The 27,006-nt window shown below is 45.0% G+C and overlaps 1 protein-coding gene across 3 annotated transcripts in view; it reads left to right on the top strand.

Moving 5' to 3' along the window:
- The first annotated feature begins 134 nt into the window (after window positions 1-134).
- PECAM1 (platelet and endothelial cell adhesion molecule 1) overlaps window positions 135-27,006 on the top strand; it is a 62,678-nt gene continuing 35,806 nt past the window's right edge. For 2 of the 3 annotated variants that reach the window (XM_081272687.1, XM_081272686.1), the window contains exons 1-2: window positions 17,741-17,904; window positions 17,996-18,022. In XM_081272687.1, the coding sequence (XP_081128813.1) occupies window positions 17,841-17,904; window positions 17,996-18,022 (91 nt within the window). In that variant the 5' untranslated portion in view covers window positions 17,741-17,840. Of the gene's footprint in view, window positions 201-867; window positions 932-17,740; window positions 17,905-17,995; window positions 18,023-27,006 lie in introns of those variants that run through there. The other variant, XM_081272688.1, reaches the window with a different exon arrangement.

The following is a 27,006-nucleotide window of genomic DNA, read 5'->3' as shown; positions in this document are numbered from 1 at the left end:
GAAGGTCAGCAGAGGCACCGCCTTGTCTCCGCCGCAGAGAGAGGAGGGAAGTGGAGGGGCGTCCTGAGAAGACCACCTCTCACGTGGAGCTTTCGCTGTCTTTACCTTCCAGGAGGAGCGGGACCTGGCACTGTGTCGCCGAGCCGAGGGACCTGCTGGCCGGTCAGCCCACCGCGCAGCGCCCTGGAGGGCAGGCCCAGGTATTGGCCTCTTACCCCAGGGGCCCCGCATGGCACGGGAGAGGCCCACCCTCCTCCCTCCCTGGGGAACACTGACCTGATTGACCTGGGAGAGCGGTTCAGCTCCCCCTGATCTGTGCCCTTTCCTCTTTGTCACCTGACTTGAAAGAAAAAAAAAATCTGGAATCAGACTGTTCAGCCCCTCCCCCAACAAAAGCCCACGATCCTGCACGATGTGGTCCTGGGAGGGCTGTCAGATAAATAAAGAATGCTCAGTTACATTTGAGTTCTAGATAAACAACAGATCTCTCTCTCTCTCTCTCTTTTTTTTTTTTTAGTATGTCCCATGCAAGATGTGGGATATGCTTATACTTAAATAAATAATAATTGTTTGATGTTTATCTGAAAAATCAAGTGCTACTGCGCATCAGGTATTCTCATTTGCCAAATCCAGCAGTCCAAGCACATCCAAGACAGGTCAGAGTGACGGTCAGAGGCCTCCCAAGGAGCCCTGACCTGGCCTGGCTTGCCACTGGCCTGTATCACCTCTCACCTAAGAGGGGGGACAGGCAGGGGCCAGCTGTGTGCGCTGCTGGCTGCTGCTGCCGCCTGGTCAGGCCCCTTAAGGGATTCAGCACCCCAAACCTCCAAACCCTCACTTCTGCCTTCTCTCTTGGGGGCTCCTCAGGTCCTGGTCATCTCTGCTGGCCTCAGGCTTGCCCTCCCTTCAGGGCTGAATCCTGCTACACGAGGTTAGTGGCTAACACTGGCTTTTTCTCTGTCCCAAGGAGCCCTAGCTCATGCCGAGGCCAGCCGTCGCAGCCCGTATGACAGTGTGGCCTTGCAGGGTGGCTGCTGTGTAAATGGTTCATGGTGACCTTTTATGTCCAGGCTGTGCTTTTAGCTTACTCACCCATTTAAGAAGGATTTCTCAAGATCCTGCTCTATCCTGGGTGTTCTGCAGATGACAGGGGCACAGCCCTGAGCCCGGCAGGCCCATCCCAGTCCCAGGGACTGAGAGTCACACAGAAATAGACTATGGAGAGCTAAGAGGGGTACAGTAGAAGGTCAGGTCTGGTCAAGAGTCTCCTCTGAGCTGGGCCTGGAGGGAAGGAGTTAAAACATGGGGTTTGGGAAGAGCTTTCCAAGCAGAGGGGACGGCGTGACCCTGACTGCAGAGGGGCTGGGTCAGGGAGCTGGCTCTTTCCGGGCTGAGGGGAGGCCAGTGGACAGGGGCAGTCTTCCCAGTCGCCTTCCCATCTATTCCTTTGTCCAAAGTCACAGGGTGGGACCAGATATAATTTGTGAATCTAGCGTAAGGCTTCTGAGCACAGGGCCTGTGTGACTGTGTGGGTCCCCTGCCTGAGAAGCTGGCCCTGGTCTCTTGATTCACGTGTGTGTGCATCAGGTCAGGAACTGGGTCTGCATCTTCCGTCCAGGGGAGCTGCTGTATGGGGTCAGCTCCTCAGAGCAAGCCAGACAGACCTGGGCAGGCGGACGTGACTAGGAGCACCTGGTGGATTCTTGACCCTCTGGCTGTCTTTTTTTCTGTGTGTTTACATGATGGTAGGGGCTGGGGAGTTTGGGGGGGGGTCCCTTTTATTGGTTGGGCACTAATCCCACCCATGGCTAGTCACTCCCACATGACCTACTCGCTCCCAATGGACCCACCTCCAAATACCATCACTTTGGCCGTTAGATTTCAACGTTTGAGTTTTGGGGAGGTGTAAACATCCAGTCTGTAGCATGTGGAAGAAAGGTGTGGGCAGATGTAAGAAGTTAAAAATCTCGACATAGGGGGTTATCCTGGATCAGCTGGAAGGGCCTTATTTGCAATCACAGGGATCCTTATAAAGAAAGAGGCAAAGGGAGATTTGACAGCCAGCCGGAGAAGACCAGGCAAAGATGAGCAGAGATTCAAAGATGCTGACCTTGAAGATGGGAGCGATGAAGCCACAAGCCAAGGAACGCCGGCAGCCACCAGAAACCAGGAGAGGCAGGGAACGGGTTATCTCCTAGCACCTCCGGAGGGAGTGCGGCCCCACGGGCACCTTGATTTCGGTCTATTCATCCTCATTTTGGATCCAGAACTATGAGAGAATAAGTTGCAGTTCTTTTATGGAAAGTTGCTACGGGGCCACAGAAAGCTGAGGGAAGCCTCCCTCCTGAGACTGTTTAAATAGCAGCTGTACTGAGATATATTTCTTTAGACCTCATCATTCACCTATAAAGTGTAAAAGGCAATGGTTTTTAGTATCTTTACAGGGTGGTGAAACCAGCACCGTAATCAGTTTTAGAACCTTTCCCATTACCCCCACAAGATACCAGTGTTTAGCCGTCATGCCGAGAGCCCCAGCCTAAGGCATCCACAAATCTACTTTCGCTTCTTCTGGATGTTTCATGTAAATGGAATCGGAAAAGATGTAGCTTTTTTTTTTTTTTCATGATAAACTTTTTTTCACTTAGCATAGTGCTTTCAAGGTCACCCACATTCGTAGCATGTGTTGGCACCTCACTTTCTATTGCCGGATGATATCTCGTTGTATAGACATACACATCTTGTTACCCATCGATCAGTTGATGGACATCTCTCTTGTTTCTGTTTGGCTACTGTGAATGATGCTGCTGTAGACATTGGTGTCCAAGTTTCTAGGTGGACATTTGCCGCAGTCTGGCTGGGCACAAATAACCGAGCCGCCACAAAGCCTTGTAGGTTCAAACAGCAACTCTTTATTCCCCAACTCTCACCGGCACTGCACACACACTACTCGGGAACATACCCCTTCCACCGGGCTCCGTGTGCCCAATCTCCCCGAACCCCGTCAGAACTGCACGGGAACTCCAAAGTAGCGGGCACCCAAGGCAGATTCCCGGAGCAGGGTCCATATACAACTCAATCAATCCAGCACCACAGCAATTATATACAGCTTAACTCAAATCATCATCTCAATGGTTCACTGGCGTCACCTTTCAACCATTCCCTCTGGCAATATGCCAGGCGTCCTTCTGACTCTGCGTGGCTCTCAACAGATATTGATTGCCTAAGAGTGGAATTGCTGCAGGGTCATATGGTAACTCTATTTTTAACCTTTTGAGGAACTGCCAGACCAATTTCCAAAGTGGCTTTGGAAATGACTTTCATAATCCCACCAGCCGTGTGCAGTATCTGTTTCTCCACATCCCCGCCAACGCTTGTTTTTTGTTTATGGCTCGAGGTATCCAACCCAGGACCTGTGTGTGCTAGGAGGTGCTCTACGTTCCCAGTTCCCCGTCTGCTTTTCTTCTAGAGCCATCCTCCTGCCTGGGAACCGGTATTTGACTGTGGTTTTGATCTGCATTTCCCCAGTGACGAATAATGTGGAGTCAGCTACTCACATGCTTATTAGGCATTTGTGTATTTTCTTTGGAAATATGCCTATTCTTATCCTTTGCCCATTTTTAAAAATAGTTATCCTTTTGTTATTGAATTGTAAGATTCTTTTTCTATATTCTGGATCCTGGGCCCTTATCAAATATAAGACTTCAAAATATTTTCCCCCATTCTCTCACTTCCCTGATAGTGACCTTTGCGACACAATATTTAAAAAAAAACTTTTAATGAACTCCAGTGTGTCCTTTTTTATCAAATCGTTGCTTGTAATTTTGAGAACAGACCGCACAAATGCCTGTTTTTGCTTCAGTGCCTGGAACATGGTGAAGCTTTTCTTTTCCTAGGTCAACACCTGGGCCACTCAGGTTGGAAGAGAACAGGTCTTTGGTCCCTGGGGCTGTTGGGTGGCAGATCAGCTGTGAGGGCCAGCTTCTACATTAGGCCAGGAGGCATATTTGCACATTTCTAGGCCCATAATACTTTAAGAGGCCCATGGGAAACACACACACACACACACACACACACACACACACACACACACACACTTTGTTTTTGGTTTTGTGTGTGTGGTGCTGAGGATCCAACCCATCACTTACATGGGCCAGGCGAGTGCTGTACCACGGAGCCACAGACTCAGCCCTGTTCACTTTATGGAGGAGCCAGCCTACAAAGACCCAAATGCCTGTGGCCATGAGTCACAGTACAGTCCTGTTCCCTGTTCCTGGAGAGCCCTCCAGCAGGGATGGACAGTGCGGACCCCTCTAGTGCGTCCAGCCTGCCTCCTTTCTGCTTAACCTCCCTTTATGAGGGGCCAGACTGGGGCTCTGAACGCTGGACTCAAAGAAAGCATTGCATCCTCCCCCTTGAGGGCACTAAAATGCTAGAGTTACATGAGCAGGTTTTTTTTGTTTTTGTTTTTGGATAGGGTCTCACCACCCTGCCCAGGCTGGTCTCAGGCTCAGAGCTCGGGCGATCCTCCTGCCTCGGTCTCCAGAGTAGCTGGGACCATGTACAGGTGTGCTCCACCACGCCGGCCTAGGAGCAGCCCTTCAGATGGGGCAGGCTGGGGCCCAAACCAGACTACCAACTATTATTATTACCCTTGTTTTCATTTTTATCGTTATCATATTCCTATTGTTGTGAAAATAAAAGGAAAAATCATGATGAAAACAATATTGAAAGAGCTTTTCCAATGGAGTCAGGAGGCCGTTAGATGCAGGTTGCTCACCCTATTCTAACTGCTGCCGAGGAAAGCGAATTGGGTTACTCCCGGCTCCGAGCATCTAGGACAGATGATGACATCGTCCCACAGTCTGAACACCTGCCCCCCGGGGGTCAGCAGATTCTAGTTATGGACATGTCCTACTAGGATAGACGGCCATGGGCTGAGGGAAACGTGTGTGTCTTATTTCTAATCACCACCGTCTTGAAATAGATGGAGGCTTGCCTCACCTGGACCAGCCGTTCATCTGTTACCTGTCAGCCCACCTTCCCTCTCTCCCCTCACCCCACCCCCAGCTGCTCAGAAAAGGAGGGATCAAGCCAGGTACGACGTCTTATGCCTGTGATCCCTGCGATTCAGGATTCTGAGGCAGGAGGATGGCAAGTTCGAGACCAGCCTGGGTTTAGTGAGATTCTGCCTCAAAAGCAAATAAAAAGGGGTGGGGATATAGCTCAGTGGTAGAAAACTGGGATAGCATGTGAGAGGCCAGGATTCAATTCCCAGAACTGTAAACAATAAGTAAATAATTTAAAAACTAGAAAACTATATCTAAAAATGTGATACTAAGGGGAAAAAAAACTCACTTAATTAAAAATTGGACAAAAGATTTTAACTTAATGAAAATTTTAAATGATAGTGCAGTTTCATTTAAAAAACAAGAGTGCAGGGCTGGGGATGTGGCTCAAGCGGTAGCGTGCTCACCTTGCATGTGTGCGGCCCGGGTTCGATCCTCAGCACCACATACAAACAAAGATGTTGTGTCCACCAAAAACTAAAAAATAAATAAATACTAAAATTAAAAAAACAACACAACAACAACAAAAAACAAGAGTGCAGAAAGGTTCACAATGAAAAGTCCCTGGGTGCCCAGTTTCTACCACCCTGACACACATTTAATGTTTACGCTTACTTCTGGGTATGGTGGTGCCTACCTATAATCCCAACAAATTAGGAGGCTGAGGCAGGAGGATTGCAAGGTGGAGGCCAGCCTCAGGAACTTAGTAAGACACTGTCTCAAAATAAAAAATGAAAAGGGTTGGGGATGTGTTTCAGTGGCAAAGTGCCCTTGTGTCAGTCCTCAGTAACTATCCCCCCACAAAAAGTTTACACCTACTGACTGGAAAATGTCCTGATCTATATTAAATGCAAGTCAGACAAAAGTTTATACCCTTTTTAAATTTAATTTTTTTTTCCTCTTTTTAGTTACACATGACAGTAGAATGTATTTTGGTGTACCATATATACATGGAGTATAACTTCCTATTTTTGTGGCTGTACGTAACGTGGAGTTACACTGGTCATGTATTCCTATATGAACATAAGCACAAAAACAGTAACCCCTGGGCAGACATGCTGTCTCTTTTTGTCTTTTTAACATTTCAGATACTTTTTCCTATCTTGTGGAAACTACTCAAATCCTTTGCCCATTCCTTTGTTGTTCTACTGATCTTTTTAATTCCTGAGAGTTCTTTACCTTTTATTTTTTTTTATTTTTATTTTTAGAGAGAGTGAAAGAGGAGAGTGAGAGAGAGAGAGAATTTTTTAATATTTATTTTTTAGTTCTCGGTGGACACAACATCTTTGTTTGTATGTGGTGCTGAGGATCGAACCAGGGCCGCACGCATGCCAGGCGAGCGCGCTACCGCTTGAGCCACATCCCCAGCCCAGTTCTTTACCTTTTAGAGAGGTCAGTTCTTTGTCTATGATGTGAGTTGCAAATATTTTTTTTTCTAGTTTTGTATAATTTATCAATTTTTTGATTTTATGGTTTCTGGATTTTAACTTATACCTCCAACAACCCAAGCTAATTAGGAGTTCTTTCATGTTTTCTTCTAAAACTTTTATGGCTTCATTTGTACATTCAGATAATTATCCATTTAGAAGTCATTCTAGTGCATGTTTTGAGTTGCGGCATGTAGATTCTATGCTTCTTTATCCACTCGCTTTTTCTTTCTTCCTTCCTTCCTTCCTTTCTTTGCTGGGGATTGAGCCAGGGGTGCTCTCCTACTGAACTACATCCTCAATCCTTTTTATTTTATTTTGAGGCAGGGTCTTGCTAAGTTGCTGAGGCTGTCCTCAGACTTACAATCCTCTGGCCTCAGCCTCCAGAGTGGTTGGAATTACAGACATGTGATACAATGCCTGCTTCTACTTTTTTTTTTTAATATTAACATTTGTTTTAAAATTAAAGCCTTATTTTTCTCATAATATTTTGGAATTATTAGAATCATGCATGAAACAAGTATTATGTTTTAGAAGCTTACTTTGTAACTTAGAGGACATACTGGAGAATGGACATTTATTGCTATGGCTTGAATGTTACTCTGAGATTGTATCTCTGAGATTGAATTTTTACAATATCGAAAGATCTCCACTTGAAGCCAGTATTTATTACTCGTGGTGTTTTCCCGTCCCAAATCGACATTCCAATAAGTGGGTGGGGACAGTTTCTAGTAGGCTGCCAAAGAAGATAGCTTTTAGTGGGAAATGGAGATAGAAAACCACAGCAACAAAACATAAACAGTACCTCAGAGAAATCCCTTTAGAAACAGGTGGGTTAAGTGAGTCCTGCTCTTCAATAGCTCCTGCCAACACTTCCACTGAGTTTCAAGATGGCAGAATGGAGGAGACCTGGCTGCTCTGTGGTGTAAAACCAAGAACGCAGACAGGCAGCTCCTTGGCAGGTGGGGGAACGAAAAACGGGGGAGGAACTTTACTGGGAATGAATTCTGGACATTCAAAGCAGATCAGGGATTCAGGAGGGTGGATAGAATACAATAAGAACAAATCCCCAGCACCAGCACCGGTGCCACGGCCATCAGGGGTGCCTGCCAGAGGGTCCCTCTCACGGGCAAGGTGGAGGGGTAAGGGGATTAAAGGAATCCACATACTAGGAGGTCTGAGGTGTGTCTGGGTGCACGTAGATCAGAGATCAAAGACATTGCATGACTAAATGGAAAGTCATGCCACACGATATCCTTGTGCAGGGAGGAGGGTACATCTCTCCTGGCTGGAGGAGTGCAGAGAAGGAACCATGTTGCAGCTGGGGTGAGGTGGCCAGCAGCTGGGGAACCGAAAGCTGGAAAACCTCAGCTTGGCCCAATATTCAGGCCTGGCAAACCCACACTGCACGACACGGAGTGTGCCTAAGTGACCAGGGGAAAATCAAACATGGAGCAGGGTTTACACCGGGGAATTCAGGTTGTGGGAGAGACAAGTCTGGCCCAGATTTCAAAAGAGTGGAGACAGGTACACCGTCAGAGTGCACACCTGAAATCCCAGCAGCTCTGGAGGCCGAGACAGGAGGATTGCGAGTTCAAAGCCAGCCTTGGCAACAGCAAGGTGCTAAGCAACTCAGTGAGAAGCTGTCTGTAAATAAAAATACAAAACAGGGCTGGGACGTGGCTCAGTGCCCCTGAATTCAATCCCCAGTAGCCCCGCAAAAAACACCAGAGTCGGGGTGGGAGAGGCTGAGTTTGGAGACTGAACCTGAGAGACCAAAAAACACGGGTCCGTGGGTGACAGAGTAGACTAAATATTGGCTCCTCTAGTGCCCGAGTGGAACCCAGAGGAGATTGTGGACTGGCAACTCCTGGGCCCTAGAGGTGCTGATTTAAAACCTCCAGGCCAGTTGCCATTCAAGAAAGAACCTGGAGCCTACGTAAGCCTAAACCCCACCTCTCACACTCCTGACCCCACCTAACACAGCTGAGAAGGATCTTTTGAACTCCAACAGGAACAATTCTTTAATTGTTTAAATTAAACATGGAGGATTTTTTTTAGTTTAAAAATTTTTTAATTTTTTTTTTGTCCAACTGTGACTTGAATGCTTTGTGGACACTTATACATACTCCTATTTGTTTCTTTTTTTTCCCCCAGTATTATTTGAAGGCAGTTATTTTTCATGGATTATTATTTTGAGGACTAGGATATTCAATTAGTATATTTTGGTTTTGTTTTGTATTCTTTTATTTCAATATTTATTTTTTTAAATTTTTATTTCATATATATTTTCTTTCATCTGTTTCCCTCAACTCTCTTTTCTACTGCTAACAGCCAATCTGTATTGATCTCTCTTTCACTCTTCCTTTAATTTTTTTACTTCTATTTTCTCTTTTTCTCTTCCATAATCATCACATCCAGGCTGGGGTTGTGGCTCAGTGGTAGAGCGCCTGTCTAGCACGTGTGAGGCCCTGGGTTCAATCTTCAGCACCACATAAAAATAAATAAAATTATGTCCATCTACAACTAAAAAAATATTTTAAAAAAAATCATCACATCCTACATCATTTCTGTTCTCTCCTGTCCACCACTTGAAATTATAAACCCTTTTGCAAACCTACTGTGGGCAATAATCGATCACATAATTTATGTTTATTGTGACAATTAACATTGTAGATGTCACAGCAGGAGCTATTTAGTTTAATACTGTATACTATTGGATGTTGTTATTATTTGTCTCCCTCTAAATAGGGAGGTACTGGAAACCTTCAGGGACACTGTAAGTACACAGGGAAATCTCCTGCCTCAGATCCATAGTGTTAAATGGGTAAACACATAAACAACATGAAAAAGCAAGGGAACAAATCACCCCCCCAAAAAATACTTTAATTACAAAATCCATCAATACCATACTGGAAGAAATGTCAGAGGAGACATTTAGAATGTTCATAGTTAAACTGATCTTTGAGATAAAGGATGATGTAAGAAGTTAAATCAGAAAATGTAGGAAGTGAGATCACTTCAGTAAAGAGATAGAGACTCTGAAAATCCTTGAAATGAAGGAATCAATAAACTAAATTAAAAATTCAATGAAAAGCATCACCAGCAGACGAGACCACTTGGAAGACAGAGTTTCAGGCAACAGAGACAAAACATCTAATGTTGAAAATAAAGTTGGCCATGGAGAAAAGATGTTAACAGATTATGAACAGAACATCTAAGAAGGGCTGGGATTGTGGCTCAGCAGTAGAGTGCTTGCCTAGCACGGAAGCGACCCGGGTTCGATCCTCAGCACCACATAAAAATAAAGGCATTGTGTTATGTCCATCTACACCTAAAAAATAAATATTTTTTTTAAAAAAAGAACATCTAAGAAATATGGGATAACATGAAAAGACCAAATATAAGATTTATCAGGCTAGATGAAGGCTCGGAGATACAAACAAAAGGAATGTACAATCTTTTAAATGAAATAATATCTGAAGATTTCCCAAACCTTAAGAATGAAATGGAAAGTCACATACAGGAGGCTTATAGACCCCCAAATATACAAAATTACAACAGACTCACACCAAGCCACATTATTATGAAAATGCCAAACATGGAATAAGGATAGAATTTTTAAAGGCTGCCAGAGAAAAATGACAGGTCATATTTAGAGGGAAAACAACCTGGATCTCAGCTGATTTCTCAACCCAGACCCTCAAAGTTAGGAGGTCTTGGAATAATGTATGCCAAGCTCTGAAAGGAAACGGATGCCAACCAAGAATACGCTATTCAGCAAAATTAAACTTCAGAATTGATGATAAAATAAAAATCTTCCATGATAAAAAAATGTTAAAAGAATTTAGAACTAGATGGGGCTGGGGATGTGGCTCAAGTGGTAGCGCGCTCGCCTGGTATGCGTGCGGCCCGGATTCGATCCTCAGCACCACATACCAACAAAGATGTTGTGTCCGCCGAGAACTAAAAAATATTTTAAAAAATTCTCTTCTCTCTCTCTCTCTCTCTCTCTCTCCTCTCTCACTCTCTCTCTTAAAAAAAAGAATTTAGAACTAGAAAGACTGCAGTACAAAACTTACTCAATAAAATATTTCATGAAGAAGAAATGGCAAATAAAATTGAAAACAGGCAAAGGGAGGAACTACACTAGAATAGTCAATCAAAGGAGAAACTAATTCAAATGAAAACCAGAAATAAATAAAAATGACATGGAATAAAAATAATTTCTCAATAATAGCATTAAAAATGTAAATGGCCTAAACTTATCAATCAAAAGACACAGACTAGCAGATTAGATTAAAAAACAAAACCCAACAATATGCTGTTTCCAAGAGACTCACCTCATAGGCAGAGACATCCACAGACTAAAGGTAAAAGGATGGGAAAAAATATATCACTCGCATGGATTATGTTAAACCAGCAGGGGTTTCTATGCTCATATCAGATAAAGGGGGCTTCAGACCAATGTTAATCAAAAGGGAAAAAGAAGGACTTGGTCATACTGCTTAAAGGAAGTGTACATCAACAAGACATAACAATCATAAATATTTATGCTCCAAACAATGGAGCATCTATGTACGTCAAATAAACCTTCTTAATTTCAATAACCAAATAGATAACAATATAATAATACTGAGTGACTTTAACATGCCTCTGTCTCATCTCTGGCTAGATCCTCCAAACAAAACTAAAGAAGCTATAGAACTAAAAAATACATTTAATAATTTAGACTTAACAGACATATATAAAACTTTTCATCTATCAATGACTGACTCTACTTTCTTCTCAGCAGCATATGGATCCTTCTATAAAATAGACTAAATCTTAGGCTACAAAGCAACTCTTAGAATGCAAGGTATTATCTCTATTTTTTTTTTGTATTTGCTATCAGGTCATAATGGAATATTATGAAATTAGAAATCAAAGAAAAATAAAAAATAGAAACTACTCTAACACTTAGAGACTAAAAAATATGCTATTGAATGATCAATGGATAGCAGAAGAAATCAGGGATGAAATAAAAAAATAATTTTACATAAATGAGAATAGCAACACAACATATCAAAATCTCTGGGGCACTATGAATGTGGTTCTAAGAGGAAAGTTCATTACATTGAGCTCATTTATTAAAAGAATAGGAAGTCAATGAATAGCACCTAACATTACATCTGAAAACCCTAAAGAAAAACAAATCAACACCAAAAGCAGTAGAAGATAGGAATTAAAATCAGAGCTGAAATCAATGAAATTGAAAATAAACACAAAAAAATTTTAAAAATCAATAAAACAAAATGTTAGTTCTTAGGGGAAAAAATGAAATTGATAAACCCTTAGCCAAGCCAACAAAGAGAAAGAGGGAAAAAAAACCTCAAATTATGAAAATTTTTGATGATAAAGGAAATATCATTATAGACACTACTGAAATACAGATGATAATCAGAAACTATTTTGAAAATTTATACTCCAATAAAACAGAAAGTATTGAAGACATTGACAAATTTCTAGAGACATATGACCTACCCAAATTGAATCAGGAGGACATAGAAAATTTAAACAGATCAATTTCAAGCAATAAAATTGAAGACACCATCAAAAGCCTACCAACCAAGAAAAACCCAGGACCAGATGGATTCAGCTGAGTTTTACCATATCTTCAAAGAATAACTAACACCAATCCTCCTCAAATTATTCCATGAAATAGAAAAGGAGAGAACCCTTCCAAACTCATTCTACGAAGGTAGTATCAATCTGATATCAAAGCCAGACAAAGACACATCAAGGAAAGAAAACTTCAGACCAATATCCTTGATGAACATAGATGCAAAAATTCTTAATAAGACAATGGAAAATTGCATACATAAATATATTTAAAAGATAGTATACCATGACCAAGTGGGGTTCATCCCAGGGATGCAAGGTTCAACATATGGAAATCAATAAACATAATCCACCACATCAATAGACTTAAAGACAAGAATTACATGATTATCTCAATAGATGCAGAGAAAGCATTTGACAAAATACAGCATCCATTCATATTCAAAACACTAAAAAAACAAGGGATAGTAGGAACATAATTCACCATTGTACAAGTTATATACATGAGTCCAACATCATTCTAAATTGAGAAAAACTAAAAGCATTTCCTCTATAATCTGGAACAAGACAAAGTGCCCTCTTTCACTGCTTGTATTCAACATAGTCCTTGAAACTCCAGCCAGAGCAATTAGGCAAAATAAAGAAATGAAGGGGATATGAATAGGAAAAGGAAACTACCCCTATTTTCCAAAGACATGATTCTATATTTAGAAGACAAAAAGAAAAAAGAAAAAAACTCCACCAGAAAATTTCTAAAACTCATAAATGAATTCAGCAAATAGCAGGATATAAAATTAACATCCAGCCAGGCATGATGGTGCACACTTGTGATCCCAGCAGCTCGGGAGCCTGAGGCAGGAGGATTGTGAGTTTAAAGCCAGCCTAAATGAAACCTGTGAAACTCAGTGAAACCTGTCTCTAAATAAAATACAAAAATGGGTTGGGAATGTGGCTCAGTGGTTGAGTGCCCCTGAGTTCAATCTTTGGTACTCCCCCCCCAAAAAAAAATAACATCCATAAATCAATTGCATTTCTATACAACAGTGATGAGTCACTGAAAAAGAAATTAGGAAAACTATCTCATTCACAGTAGCCTCAAAAAAAATAAAATAAAATAAAACAACTTGGGAATCAATCAATCTAACAAAAGAAGTGAAAGACCTCTACAATGAAAATTATAGAACACTAAAGAAAGAAATTAAAGAAGACCATAGAAGATGAAAAGATCTCCCATATTCTTGTATAGGCAGAATTAATATGGTCAAAATGGCCATAATACCAAAAGTGCTATTCAGATTTAATGCAATTCCTATTAAATTTCAATGATGTTCTTCATAAAAATAGAAAAAGTTGTCATGAAATTCATTTGGAACACTAAGATGCCCAGAATAGCCAAAGCAATTCTTAGCAAGAAAAGCAAAGCAAGAGGCATCCCAATATAAGAACTTAAACTATACTATAGAGCTATAGTAACCAAACAGCATGGTATTGGCACCAAAACAGACATTAAGACCAATGGGACAGAACAGAAGACAGAGACAAACCCACATAAACCCAGGTATCCATCCTAGACAAAGGCACCATAAACATGCACTGAAGGAAAGGTAACCTCTTCACAAATGGTGCTGGGAAAACTGGAAATCCACATGTAGCAGAATAAAATTGAACCCCTATCTCTCACCTGGCACAAGACTGTAGTCAAAGTGGACCATGGACCAAGTACCTAGACATTAGACCAGAGACCCTGCACCTATTAGAAGAAAATGTAGGCCCACCTTTCCATCATGTCCTCAGCCAAACTCCTAAAGCTCAAGAAGTAAAATCAAGAATCAGTAAATGGGATGGTATCAAACTAAAAAGCTTCTTCATAGCAAAGGAAGCAAAAGTGTGAAGATAGAGCCTACAGAATGGGAGAAAATCTTTGTCACTTGCAACTCAGAGGATTAATCTCCAGGATACACAAAGAACTCAAAAAACTTGCCCCCCCCCATACCCACAAACAACCTAATCAATAAATGGGCAAAGGAACTGAACAGGCACTTCATAGAAGAAGAAATACAAATTGTCAACAAATATATGAAAAAATGTTCAACTTCTCTAGCAATTAGAGGAATACAAATTGAAACTATACCGAGATTTTATCTCACTCCAGTCAGAGTGGCAATTATCAATACAAGTAATGATAAATGGGTGAGGATGTAAGGAAAAAGGCACACTCATACATTGCTGGTGGGACTGCAAATTGGTGCAACCACTCTGGAAAGCAATATGGAGATTACTTTGAAAATCATTTCGGTCTCAGGAAACCTTTCACTATTTTCTTCGTTTTTTAACATTATATATTCTTTGGGATAGCTTTTAATGGACTGAAATTAATATTCTTTCTTTATTTGACCGCATTGATTTTTAACATCAGTCTCTACCATTACAGTATGTGTCATGATAGCACGAACTTTGTAATATATTTAACCACTGAATTTGTGTATGTACCAGATTGCCTGGCTTAGACTACATGCTCAATGAATCTTAAAATGAGTAAATGAATTTATAACATCAAAAAGAAAAGAAAAAAGAAAAAAAAAACCCGTAAATGGAACCACCATTTGATCCAGTTATCCCACTCCTTGGTTTATACCCAAAGGACTTACAATCAGCATACTGTAGTGATGATACTGTAGCTACATACTACAGCCACATCTATGTTACAGCGGCTCAATTTAATAGCTAAGCTATAGAACCAACTTAAGTGTCCTTCAACAGATGAATAGATTAAGAAAATGTGGAATCTGGAGACTATTATGCTAAGTGAAATGAGCTGATCCCAAAAAACCAAAGGCCGAATGCTCTCTCTGATATGTGGATGTTAACACACATGGGGGTGGGGGGTGGTGAGAAGAATATAAGTTCAGTGGATTAGACAAAGGGGAATGAAGGGAAGGGAGGGGAGTGGGAATAAGAAAGATAGTAGAATGAATTGAACATGACTTTCTTATGTTCATATATGAGTACACAACCAGTGTAATTCCACATCATGTATAACTACAAGAACGGGAAGTTATACTCCATGTATGTATGATATGTCAAAATGCACTCTACTGGGTTAAGGATATAGTTCAGCTGCTTGCCTTGCATGCACAAGGCCCTGGGTTCAATCCCCAGAACCTAATAATAATAATAATACACTCTACTTCCATGTATATCTAAAAAGAAGAAATTGAAAAAAAAAAAAAAAAAAACTTCCATTGAAGACAGCATAGTGGTGCACAACTATAATCCCAGTTACTTGGGAGGCTGAGGCAGATGATCACAAGTTCAAGTCCAGCAACTTAGCAAGGCCTGTTATGCCAGATTCGTGGGACCCCAATAGACCTCCAGGAGCCGAATCTGATGCAATCACACAAGAGTCTTTATTGCAAGCTTGAGCCTGGACTCACACCATCGCAGCAGTCCCAGGGAGTGAGTCCTGGTCCTTTGTTCAGTGAAGTTTTATAGGTTTTGGGGGTTACTCTATGCGTCACAGCATCACACAGCAATAATTCCATACCGCAAGAAAATCAAACAACTCTTAACATTGATTAGCACATTCAATGGTGGGAATAAGTTGGGTAGGGGTGATTGGTTAGTACAATAGGGGGATTCGTTTGAACTGACTGGCTTAGGCCACGAAGGGTGTACGTGCTAAACTACATGGTTTCCCAACATGTTATCAACCACCATAAACTACTTGGGGATCATCTGGCATTCCAGGTATTTTCCCTGCCTCATGCTAATTGGGGGTTGTTAGGGGGGTTGCTATGGGTCCTCACCTAGCCTAACTGAGTTAGGGACCCCTGGCGCTGCAAACCTCTCCTGTTATTTACAGACAAACAACTCAGCAGGGTGGGAATGTGCTCTGTGGGTTTTTCCAAGGACAAGGGCCACGCCCCCTTCCTTAGGACAGGCCTTGAGGTAGAAGCTGCTGTTACTTATTTATTTTTAAAAATGGAGTCACGTTAGTTTCTCAGGCCCTATCTCAAAATAAAAATTTAAAGAGAGACTGGGAATGCAGCTCAGAGGTAGACCACTTGCCTAGCACGTTTGAGGCCCTGGTTCAATCCCAAGCACCAAAACACTGACCACAAAAAGCAAAACCGTCATTGAACCATCAGAGAGGGGAATCGTTTTCTAGCTGGAAGCCTGCACTGTCTGGTTCCTGCTCTGAGGCAGAGAAGTCCGGCTCCTGTCGTCCCCAGTTAAGACATATCTTCCTTGACCACGTGGAAGTCCTAGAGGGCAATGTTCCAGAAAGATCATGGCACCCTCAAGGAGAGAGAATCCAGTTCTGACTACACAGTAACTTCACCTAGACAGTCGTCCATCTGACTGACTTCCTGGATCATCCACTGGGTACCAGGCATCGTCCCTGCCATTGAGGAGCCAGCGGTCCATTTTGGGGAGGAGGGCTATCACCGACAGCTGCAGACAGGGTCTGACACAGGGAAGACGTGGGAGGTGAGAGGGCACCGCGGAGAGGCAGCATGGTCCGGGCCAGACAGGCTATTTCTGGGGGGTTTGGTGCCCAAAATGAGTTAGGGAGGATGTGTGGCAGTTAGCCACCAGGGAGGGGGAGGGCCCCTAGGCAGGGCGAGGATACTGGCAAAACCAGAGACCCACAATGCATTGTGGGAATTATGCATTTTATCCACCAAAACGTAGAGCAAGGAAAGAGATGGGAGAGTTCAGGCCAGAGAGGTAAGCAAGGGGTGGATTGGGAAGGATCATCCACTGACCTTTAGTCTGGGCGTGGCATAATCCCAGTGACTAGGGAGGCCAAGGCAGGAGGAGCACAGACTGAAGCCAGCCTAGGCAACTTAGTGAGACCCTGTCTCAAAGTAAAATAAAAAGGGCTGGGAGTGTCACTCAGTGCTAGAGGACCTCTGGCTTCAATCCTAGTAGTGAAAAAAAATTTTTTTTTTAAAGATTCTGATTTTTTTCTGGAGACCAGAAACAGGTGAAATGGAAGAAACTGGTTAAAACCTTGGGAGATTCCCTGTGGCCCAGTACAGTATGTGTGTTTGGGGATGCCGGCTGGAGGGGCCTCTAGGAGTTGTGGGCACCTCATGGGATGCCCGTGTCCTCCACACCAAAGCCCACTGTGAGGGCTGGAGAGACCTTCCTAGCTCCCTAAATTCCAAGCCCAGCTGCCCTGATCCCTGCTCTCTCTGACAAACACTGATATATATATATTTTTAAGTTAGCCCAGGAAAGACAAGAGACCTGATTAATGCTGTGTGAAAAGAGCCCCTTTGGGGGAGTCACAGAAAAAGCAGAGACCTCGCTGGGTGTCCAACGAGACAAGGGTAGACCTGGAGCGAGGGAAGAATCCCTTACTCTGCCACCAGAAGGGGGGACCCCAAACCCAGGAGAGATGGGGAGGATCAAGAATCTGGAGGCAAATATCACTGGTGCCTTTTTTTTCCTCCCCCTAAACAAAGCGGCTGCACTCCGTGGTCCCTCAGGAAGGCCAGTCATTTCCTGAGGAGATATCAGGCCGGCCCAGGCCTCATTGTTCTGGGTTTCCAGCAATGGCCGCCATTACCTGACCAGGAGAACAGCCCGTCTCTCTGCAGCTGCCAAAGTTACCAGAGTGGTTTCTGCTCTTCACAGGACCGGCTTTTCATCGGTGGCAAAGGGGGAAGTGTTTTCTGCCCCAGAGGCATGGCCCAGAGGCAGCACTAACTGTGCATTCACCTTCCCGGCTCTCAGGATGCAGCTGGGGTGGACCCGAGGGGGCAAGATGCGGCTGGGAGTCCTGCTGATGCTCCTGCTCTGTGAGTTTCTCTCTCTCTCTCTCCCCACTTCGCTTAAACTCCATGAGAATTGAAGCTCCTGAAACCAACAGATTTCTTCTGTCTCTTCCAGGTTGGAGTCTTGATGGTACAGAGAACTGTAAGTCACAGATTCATTCGACTTAGCTTTGCTCTCACACTTGCGTCCCCTTGCTTGGCTTGGATAACAGTTGAGACAAACACACCAGTGGGGAACTAAAGTGGATTCCATCTGGTCCTTTTTAGAAGTGCTTAGAACAAAGCACTTGCTCTACGTCCAGGCCTAATCGGGGTGGTTTAGAAGCAGCCTTTTACTGTGTTTCTAGACTCTGCCGGGGGCTGCTTTTTGTTGGGACTGGGAGGTGATCGAGTAGTGAGCAAATCCATAATTTGCTGGAGTTCATTCCACCATAAATTGCTTATTTCCCTATCCTGCCCCCATCCCTGATTATTTTTAGTTTTCAATCTTTTTTTTTTCTCAATTGTTTTCACTCACAAATGGGATACAATTGATCTGTCAGACTCATGAAGACAGAACATTGTTTAGATTGGTATTATAATTCTCTTTCTCCTAAGTGATTAAAAAAAAAAAAGACACCGGGTCTTGTTTTCCATCCGCCCGTTGAGGCTGTGATTTTATCTGCCATATTTTGTGCTTCTACCCAGGGAAGCCTATGCCGCCCGTCTTTGCTGTCTGGTTTTTCATCCGCTTTACGGCTGATTTTGAACTTTCCTCTTGGATGGATGGGTTTTGTTCTGCTTGGCCTTGAAGGAGGGGGATGAGCTGGGTTTGGGGACCCTGAATGGAGAGACCGTCCACAAAACAGAATCCCCTAGTCAGAAATCACTTCAGCTAGCAAAGAACAGGGGTGGCTGGGGGCTGGCAAGTCACACAGCTGCTTGGAGATGAAGAAGGGGAACGATGCTGGGTTGAGCCAAAGCTGGGGTGGGGGTCCCAGGATGAGGGCGCTGGTGTGGCCACTCCATGTCCATGTTCTTCCTTGGGCATCGGCCCCCGTGGTAGCCCACAAAGACAAGGTAACCCTCATCTTCAAATCATCCCCCTTGGGTGATGGTGACATTGAGCTTCAGAAATGACCGACTTGTCCAGGCAAGAGCCAGTGGACAGACAGTTCTGGGACCCCTCACTCTCTAAACCTAGTTATCTGTCCAGAATCACAGGCCTGACCCATGTCTCTAGGATCAGTTTTATTTTGCCTCTTGGAGCTTTTCCCCCCATCTGTGAAATGGGGATGGCGTGGAGTGGCATGAGGCTGGGATGGGGCAGTGGAGATGACCCCTTGCACACAGAGATGGATACATGATGATGCTGACAAGAGACGCAAGCCTGCCTCGTAGCCGGGCCTCCTGTCTCACCTGCTGTCTTCTGGCCACTCTAGCCACAGAGGTCTGCTCTTGTCCAGACCACACCCCAAGGGCGTGCAGATGCCCCAGGGCTTGGGCTCCTGCCTCTCTCCATCCATACATCCTGTTTCCAGCACCACTACTCTCGTCCCCTTCCCACCTCCCTGGAGGTCAACCCCCTCCTCCCTGAGGTCCTAGGGAATGTTCATGCCTTCAGGGAAGACTTTGAGCAGAGGCTCTCCCACCCTTCCTCAGGTGCCTGGTTTGTTTTGCACTGGAGGGAACAAGGCCTGGTGGCCACAGAGCCCTGGCAGGTCACCACGTGGGTTAGAGCATCGTGGCTGTGACCAGCCTCCACTTCTTGGGCCACCTGAGACCCACAGGATGTGCCAGCGTGCTCTGTGGGTCCCACTCTGCAGCCCTGGTCCTTCCCTCCCCCCATCTCAGCCCTCCTGTGCCCCTCCTGCCCCTCCCCAACCACAGCCCACCTCCCCTTGCCTCAGGAGGTGACCTTGCTTGTCTTCACTTAGCAAAACCGTCTGGAGGGACCTCCCTCCTGGCTGGACTTCCCGCCTGGCCCTGGCTGCTGGCTTATCTGCCTCCCCACCCATCCTCCGCCTTCCCTCCTGGCTTCTGGGGACACATCCAACCCTTTGGTCACCAGAGCCAGCCTTTCACCTGGGCCCCAGGCTCTTCCCTGCCTGGAGGTCCCTCCACACCCATTCTTGGCCTCCTCCCACCCCTGCTCTGTCCTTGATTCTTTGTCCTTGTGTCTTTGTCCTTGATTCTGCCTCTTCTCACAGTCTACAAACCCAGCTGGGAACTCTTGTTTTGTCTTGTCTTGTTTCTCAAACACAAACAGCTCTGCCCCTCCATTCATTGTGGGTCCCTCTGCCCTCTCAGTGGCACTTTGAGGCTGATTTAGAAGCACTGTCTCTGCCTCCTCACCTCCCGGCCCTCCACACGCACAGCCATGTGGCCTGGGGCCCACTCCTCCCAGCCTGCAATCTCCTTGCTAAGGGTCTTCGAGGACCACCAGATGCCAAAGGCAATGCACACCTCCAGCCTTTCCCGAACTGGGACTCTCTGCTGGTCGACCATGTCCCAAAGCCTCCTTCTCTGACCTTCTAGATCCTCTGCCCTGGTTTTCCTCCTTCCTCTACCAACTGTCCTCCTTCTCCCCAGGCAGGATTTTGATCTTTCCCTGAGTCTGAGCCCACCCCCTGGCCTCTGCAGGCTCCACATCTTGTCCTTTGGGAAGCCCAATCCTCCCTTCTTCCACGAGCCCCCCTGATCATCTTCTAGCCCTGACCTGTTCCCTGAGCCTCAGACTTAACCTGGGGCCAGCAACTGTCATCTCGTCCTCCTCTCCCACTCCTCCAGGCCCTCAGACCCAGCTGTACCCGGGGGACTTCATCTTCCTTCCTTACCGTTTTTTCGATGCTCTCTCTATTTTAATTGGTGGCACCCATCTCCTCTTGGGAACCCTATAATCTGGGAACCTTAACTTCTACCTTTTCAACTTCCATATCCAATCAAATCTTTTAAAAATTGTGGTAAAATAGGAATAATATAAAATGCATTATTAGTAACATTGATTACTTTCACGGTGTCGGCAACCTTCAGCATTATTTCGTTCTAGAACCCCGTCATCAGCCAGCCCACAAAACAAATCCTTTGAGTCCCCTCGAGAGTCCCACATGGGCCCCAGCTCTGGCCCCAGCTGAAGACCCCCAGGTCAGAGCCCAGCTCGTCCACGTGGAAGAACAGGCTTTTTAATCTGGCACCGCTGCCCTGGCCCCTCCAGCCCCACACGCTGCGTCCTGGAACTGCAGTGCCCAGAGTGCACTGAATCTCACGCCCCGGGGCCCCTGTGCACACACGCTGTTCTCCTGGAGCACCCACGGCCTGCCCACGGCCTGCCAGGCCCACTCCAGGGGCACTTCTTTAAACTGTCCTTGGCCTCTCAGTGTTACTGGCAGTGCTGAGCTAGTGGGGTCTCCACCCGTCTGCCAGCCCTGGATGGCACCACTGATTTCTTATTCTCCCTGGAAGCCTAATTCCGGGCACAGGTGCTTGATCTGTGTCTCATGGACGGGAATTTGACTGCACTTGGAGATGCTTAGGATTGAGGTGGGAAGATGGGCCGGCTGGCTCTCTGCTGAGCCCAGAAGATCGTGGGGGAGGCCAGGCTTTGTGGCACTCTGTAATTTTCCTGACAACAGCGGGGGGCCCCTCTTTCTCCTGCCCCGCTTCTTTCTGAGTCATTTCCAGGTTGAGGGCCAGGTGGCTCCTGAGTCACGCTGCTCTATCTTTCCAGGGAGCATCAGCATCCGCTGACTGGTGGCCTTGAGGTCAAGGGAAGTAGGCACCATTGTTTTGGTGTTTGGGAACTTGGCACTGTGGTTCCTGGGTGCCTTATCTGTGCTTTTGATAACTCTGCAAACTTGGATTCTTTTCCATCAACCTCCCTCTCTCCAGGTTGAAAAGATCTGACCTCTTTAGACTGCTCTGTGACCCCATCCCGCACCACAGCAGTTCTGAACCTTTTGGGGTTCAGTGAGAAGAGGACCCCCTCTTCAGAAAAACACACATTCTCATACCATTGGGGATGGGTCATGGACCCCCTACTACACACACTATTTCGGTTTGGCTGTGCTTGGAGAGTTTACTTACAAAGAAGATAGTGTTTCCTGTATTATTGAAATAAGAATTTGAGATTGTTCAAGATTGACCGGGTGGCTTCTTGGTTATCTATTGCTGCTAAACAAATTACTCCCAAAACTTAGTGACCGAAGGTGACACACACACATGTGACCTCAGCAGTCTCAGGGGATCACCAGTCTGGGGTAGCCTAGCTGGGCGGTTCTGGCCCAGGGTTCTTAGGAGATGGCAGTGGGTCAGGGTTGTGGTTATCAGGTGAAGGTCAGATCAGCCAGGGCATCTGCCACCCTCCGCTGTGTGGCTCCTGACACAGGCCTCGGCCCCTCCTCCTGTGGGCCCTCCATGGGGCTGCTCGTGGCACGGCAGCTGGCCTGGCCCAGAGAGGCTGGACCAGGAGAGAGAAATTGTCTTTGTAGCCTGACCTCAGAAGTGACGTCCCAGCATATCTGGAGCATTATGTTGCTCACATAGACCAGTCCTCGTAGAATGTGATAGGTGACCACCAAGAGGCCACAAGCAGAGGTGAGGGTCATCAGCAAATGATGTTTGTGTTAAATTTAACATTTTTAATGTTTTTTTTTCATCCCTGGGGGTTGAACCCCTGTAGCTCTACCACTGAGCTACATTTCCAGCTTTTTCATTTTGAGACAGAGTCTCAGTAATTTGCACAGGCTGGCCTCCCACGTACAATCCTCCTGTCTCAGCCTCCCTGGTGGAGCCAGGACTCATCTTGATGAATTTTAAAAATACTTTTCCTGCTGGGCGTGGTGGTACATGCCTGTAAACCCAGCGGTTCAGGAGGCTGAGGCAGGAGGATCGTGAGTTCAAAGACAGCCTCAGCAACTTAGTGAGTCCCTAAGCAACTCAGCAAGACCCTGTCTCTAAATAAAATATAAAAAAGGGCTGGGAATGAGGCTCAGTGGTTAAGCATCTCTGGGTTCAATGTCTGGTACCAAAAAAAGAGCTTTTACTTTTCCACACTGCCCATCCCCTGCCCCGTCTCCCTTGTCTGTTCTGACTGGCCACAGCACTCTGGTTCTCTCACCAGGAGAATGAACGTGGAGTTCATTTACAGACAGGCTTCAGAGAGTTACTTAGAAAAGCAAGCTGGTGAGAGTATCCAGTGCTTGTGGATACTGACCCCACTAAGAAAGCCGCTGCTCTGAGCTTCCGCCTGTTAAGTGGTAGGGTTTGTGTACAGAGGAAATGAATTAGGTCTGGCCAGCAGGAAGACGGGGTGGGGTGGGGTGGGTGTGGGGTGTGCTGAGCCTGGAGGGTCTGGAGCAGAAGAGTTGTGAATGCAGACTGAGTCCCCGAGGGCAGAAATTGCCAGGCCACTCTCCTCCTGGTAGGGGACAGCGCTGGCACAGAGAAGCCTCCTGAAATATTTGCTATGAATGATGCTCAGAAGGAAGGAAGGGAATGTCAACCAGGGCCAGGAATTGAAAGCACAGCCCCTCCAGTGCCCTCAGCCATCTTGGCTCAGATGGTCAAGATGAAAAACACCAGAGGGCCAGGGGGCAGCTCATGGAAAAGCGCTTGCCTAGCACAGGTGAGCCCTGGGTTCCATCCCCAGCACCACAAAGACAGAGAAGAGAGAGAAAGTAGCTGGGAAGGCAGGAATCACATTCTCATTTTTACAGGACAAGCAGTGGCCCAGAGAGGTCAAATAACCACCCAGCAAAGGGCTGATAGGCTCAGGGCCAGAACTCAGACATGCCCAGTGCCTGGGGCTTGACAGGCCGGGGGTGGGCAGCTCATTCAGAACAGGAACAGTTAAGTAGCCATGACCCAGGTGAAGTCACCCCACAGTGGGCTGAGCAAAGCTGGAAGTATGGAGAGTCACTATCAATTACCCCCCAAATTAAAAATAAAAACATAAAAGGTTTTTTTTTTTTTTTTTAGAGAGAGAATTTTAATATTTATTTTTTAGTTCTCAGCGGACACAACATCTTTGTTTTTTTTTTGTATGTGGTGCTGAGATTCGAACCAGGGCTGCACGCATGCTAGGCATGTGCGCTACCGCTTGAGCCACATCCCCAGCCCATAAAAGGGGTTTTTATGTGGAACGATTCTCTAGAAACATGGACAGGAGAGAGAGCTGTAAAGCTCCTAAGATGGTTTTTATTTTTTACTTTTTGGTACCAGGGATTGAACCCAGAAGTGCTTAACCACTAAGCCACATCCCCAGCCCTTTGTATTTTTAATTTTGAGATAAGGCCCCATTAAGTTGCTTAGGGGCTTGCTAAATTGCTGAGGCTGGCTTTAAACTTGTGATCCTCTTGCCTCAGCCTCCCAGGTCTCTGGGATTACAGGCATGTGCTACCATCCCTGGAAGTTTTTATTTCTGTGACTGATAGAACCCAGCTAACATTTCTCAAACACTTCACAAGTGCCAGGAAATGTGCTTCTAGTACTTAAACTCAGATTCTTACTTAACACTTCTTACACCCATTGTGTGAATAAGAAAACTGAGGCTCAGAGAAGTTTAGTAACTTGCCAAAGGTCAAACAGCTTGTTAATAGCAGAAGGAGAATTTGGTCCAGGTAGTCTGGCTTGATGCACTTGACTTCTGCTATTTTTTCCCCCGGGGAAAACCACTAAATTAAACAACTTGGCTTAACATGAAGGAGGAGGTGCTGAGAGGTAAGGGAAGGAGATCTACTTGGGTGGGGACTGTATTAGTTGGGGGAAAATAAATATGCTCTAAAGAAAACTTCAGTGTTGAGAGCTTGCCCAGCAAAGAAGTTGCAGAGAAAGGGATTTCTGAAGATTTGCTGCAGGAAATAACTTGAATTTAAATGCTTACCTCATTTCATCTCATGGACCACTCCAATGACATTTTTGGTTAAATCTATTTTCAGGGGAAAAAAAGGGTTAGTTATAGACTCTTGTACTCATTGAAAAATCTGAAACATGTTATAGACAAATTAAATTTCAAATTGCTTAAAGAAGACTTTACTTTGTTAAAAGAGAGGGAACACGGGGTTTGGTGGTATTTCTGGCCAGCTAGCCAAAAGTGATTTGGAACCACTATGTAACTTAGGTTCAGCAAGATGGGATCCAGGGGGAAATCAGAATGAGAGGAAAGTACAGGTGGCCACACCAAAATGCATCACAAAGATTGCCAGAAGCAGAGGCAGAATTTTGCCTTTGTACCTTTTAGCAGCCAAAGCAAAAAAGGAGAACACGATCCATTAGGGAAATCCCAGAATCCACAAGATGGAAAGGAGCCCCTTGCTCAGCATCAACACAGCTTTGCCTAGAGTTGATAGAACCCCTGCGGTAGTGCAGATGACATTCCGGGGACATTCCAGACTCTCAGGTTCCATTAAACTTTTGCGTGTATGTAATGCTGGAAATTGAACCCAGGTCCTCAAATATGCTAGGCAAGTGCTCTACGCCTGAGCCATGCCCCAGGCCTCCATAATGCAATCTCTTCTTCTCTTGCTATTATTATTATTATTATTATTATTATTATTATTATTATTATTATCATTATTATTTTAGTACTAGGGGTCAGAGGTGCTTTACCACTGAGCTATGACCCCAGACCTTTTTATTTTTTTATTTTGAGACAGGATCTAATTTGCTGAGTCTGGCCTCAGCCATCCTTCTGCCTCAGCCCCCTGAGTTGCTGGGATGGCAGACACTGCACCCAGCTCCCTAAGGCAATTTCTTAACAGCATCTGTATTAGTCTGCTCAGGCTGCCATAAAAAACATCACAGTCAGCTGGGTGCTATGTGCACCTGTAGTTCCAGCTTTTGGGAGGCTGACATGGGAGGCTCACTTGAGCCCAGGAGTTTGAGATCAGATTAGGCAAACAGCAAGAGTCTATCTTAAAAAAAAAATTAAAGACTAGGTGGCTTAACCAACAGAAATTTATTTTCTCTCAGTTCTGGAGGCTAGAAGTCCAAGATCAACATATTGACAGGTTTGGTCTTCTGAGGCCTCTCCTTGACCTGGGGATGGCCACCTTCTCCCTCTGTCTTCACATGGTCATGTGTGTGTGTGTGTGTGTGTGTGTGTGTGTGTGTGTGTGTGTTATGCATGTGCATATGCCTCAGATCTCTCTGTGTCCAGATTTCCTCCTACAAGGACATAGATTTGATTGTATCAGGGCCCCACCTCAGCACTCTCATTTTAATATAATCTTTTCTTTATAGGTCTGATATCCATATGGTCACATTCTGTACTAATGGTAATTAGGGCTTCAGCATATGAATTTGAAGAGTCAATATTTTACAGTCCTCATTAAACCCAGATCCGAGTTTTTGGAACAGAAAACCACAGGGAAGAGATAGCTGAGGGAGGTACTTTGAGATATAGAGAGGAATCTATCCAGAACCCCAGATGGGTTGCAGAAGGACCAAGAGGATCCTCAAAAAACAGACCTGCCCTTGTCTGCTCTGAAGTGTGGACAAACATCCTGACCAATGAGCATAGACCAGAACCTTCTAGCCTGGAAAATGTGCAGACCAGAGGCTTATTATGAACCATAGCCAGAGTAGTTTTAAGCAATCTGTCTTCCCATCAGCCCCTCACTGTAAATTAGTCTTCTGATGTGACCTCTAGTTAGCTGAATTCATCGATAGTCTCTGGTGGCTGTATAGAGGGCAATTTAGCACTGGAGAACCTCAGCCAGAAATGACACATTTGGCAAGTGGATCTGCAGAGCCTGGTTTCCGGCAGGTAGTGGTTAGTTGGTTGAGTGCAGCTTGTGCTCTGGGTGCCTGACCTGTGCTCTTTGCTTCTGAGTGGCTGACATGGGGGTATAAGTGGTTGCTTCACAAGTGGTTTTCAATCTTCAAGATCTGGTGACACCTTTAAGCCACTACATAGGAAATACCAGCTGGCTGAAGCATGGGGGTCTTATTACTTTAACCTAAAGACATCTGTTTTGGGAAATAACAAACTTTTTTTTTTTAACACCTGGTTTTTCTCCATATACTTTTTTTTTCTTTTTTGTTTGTTGGTGCTGGTTTTTGCAGATGCTAAACACATATGAACTGTACCCCCAGCTTCAATACACTTTAAATGTTTCTAAATTGTTAAGAACTTCATTTTTAACTTGT

The sequence above is a fragment of the Spermophilus citellus genome (genome assembly GCF_964194105.1).
Source record: "Spermophilus citellus genome assembly, chromosome: 17".
Classification (NCBI taxonomy): Eukaryota; Metazoa; Chordata; class Mammalia; order Rodentia; family Sciuridae; genus Spermophilus; species Spermophilus citellus.
This window is presented reverse-complemented; position numbering and strand designations above follow the sequence as displayed.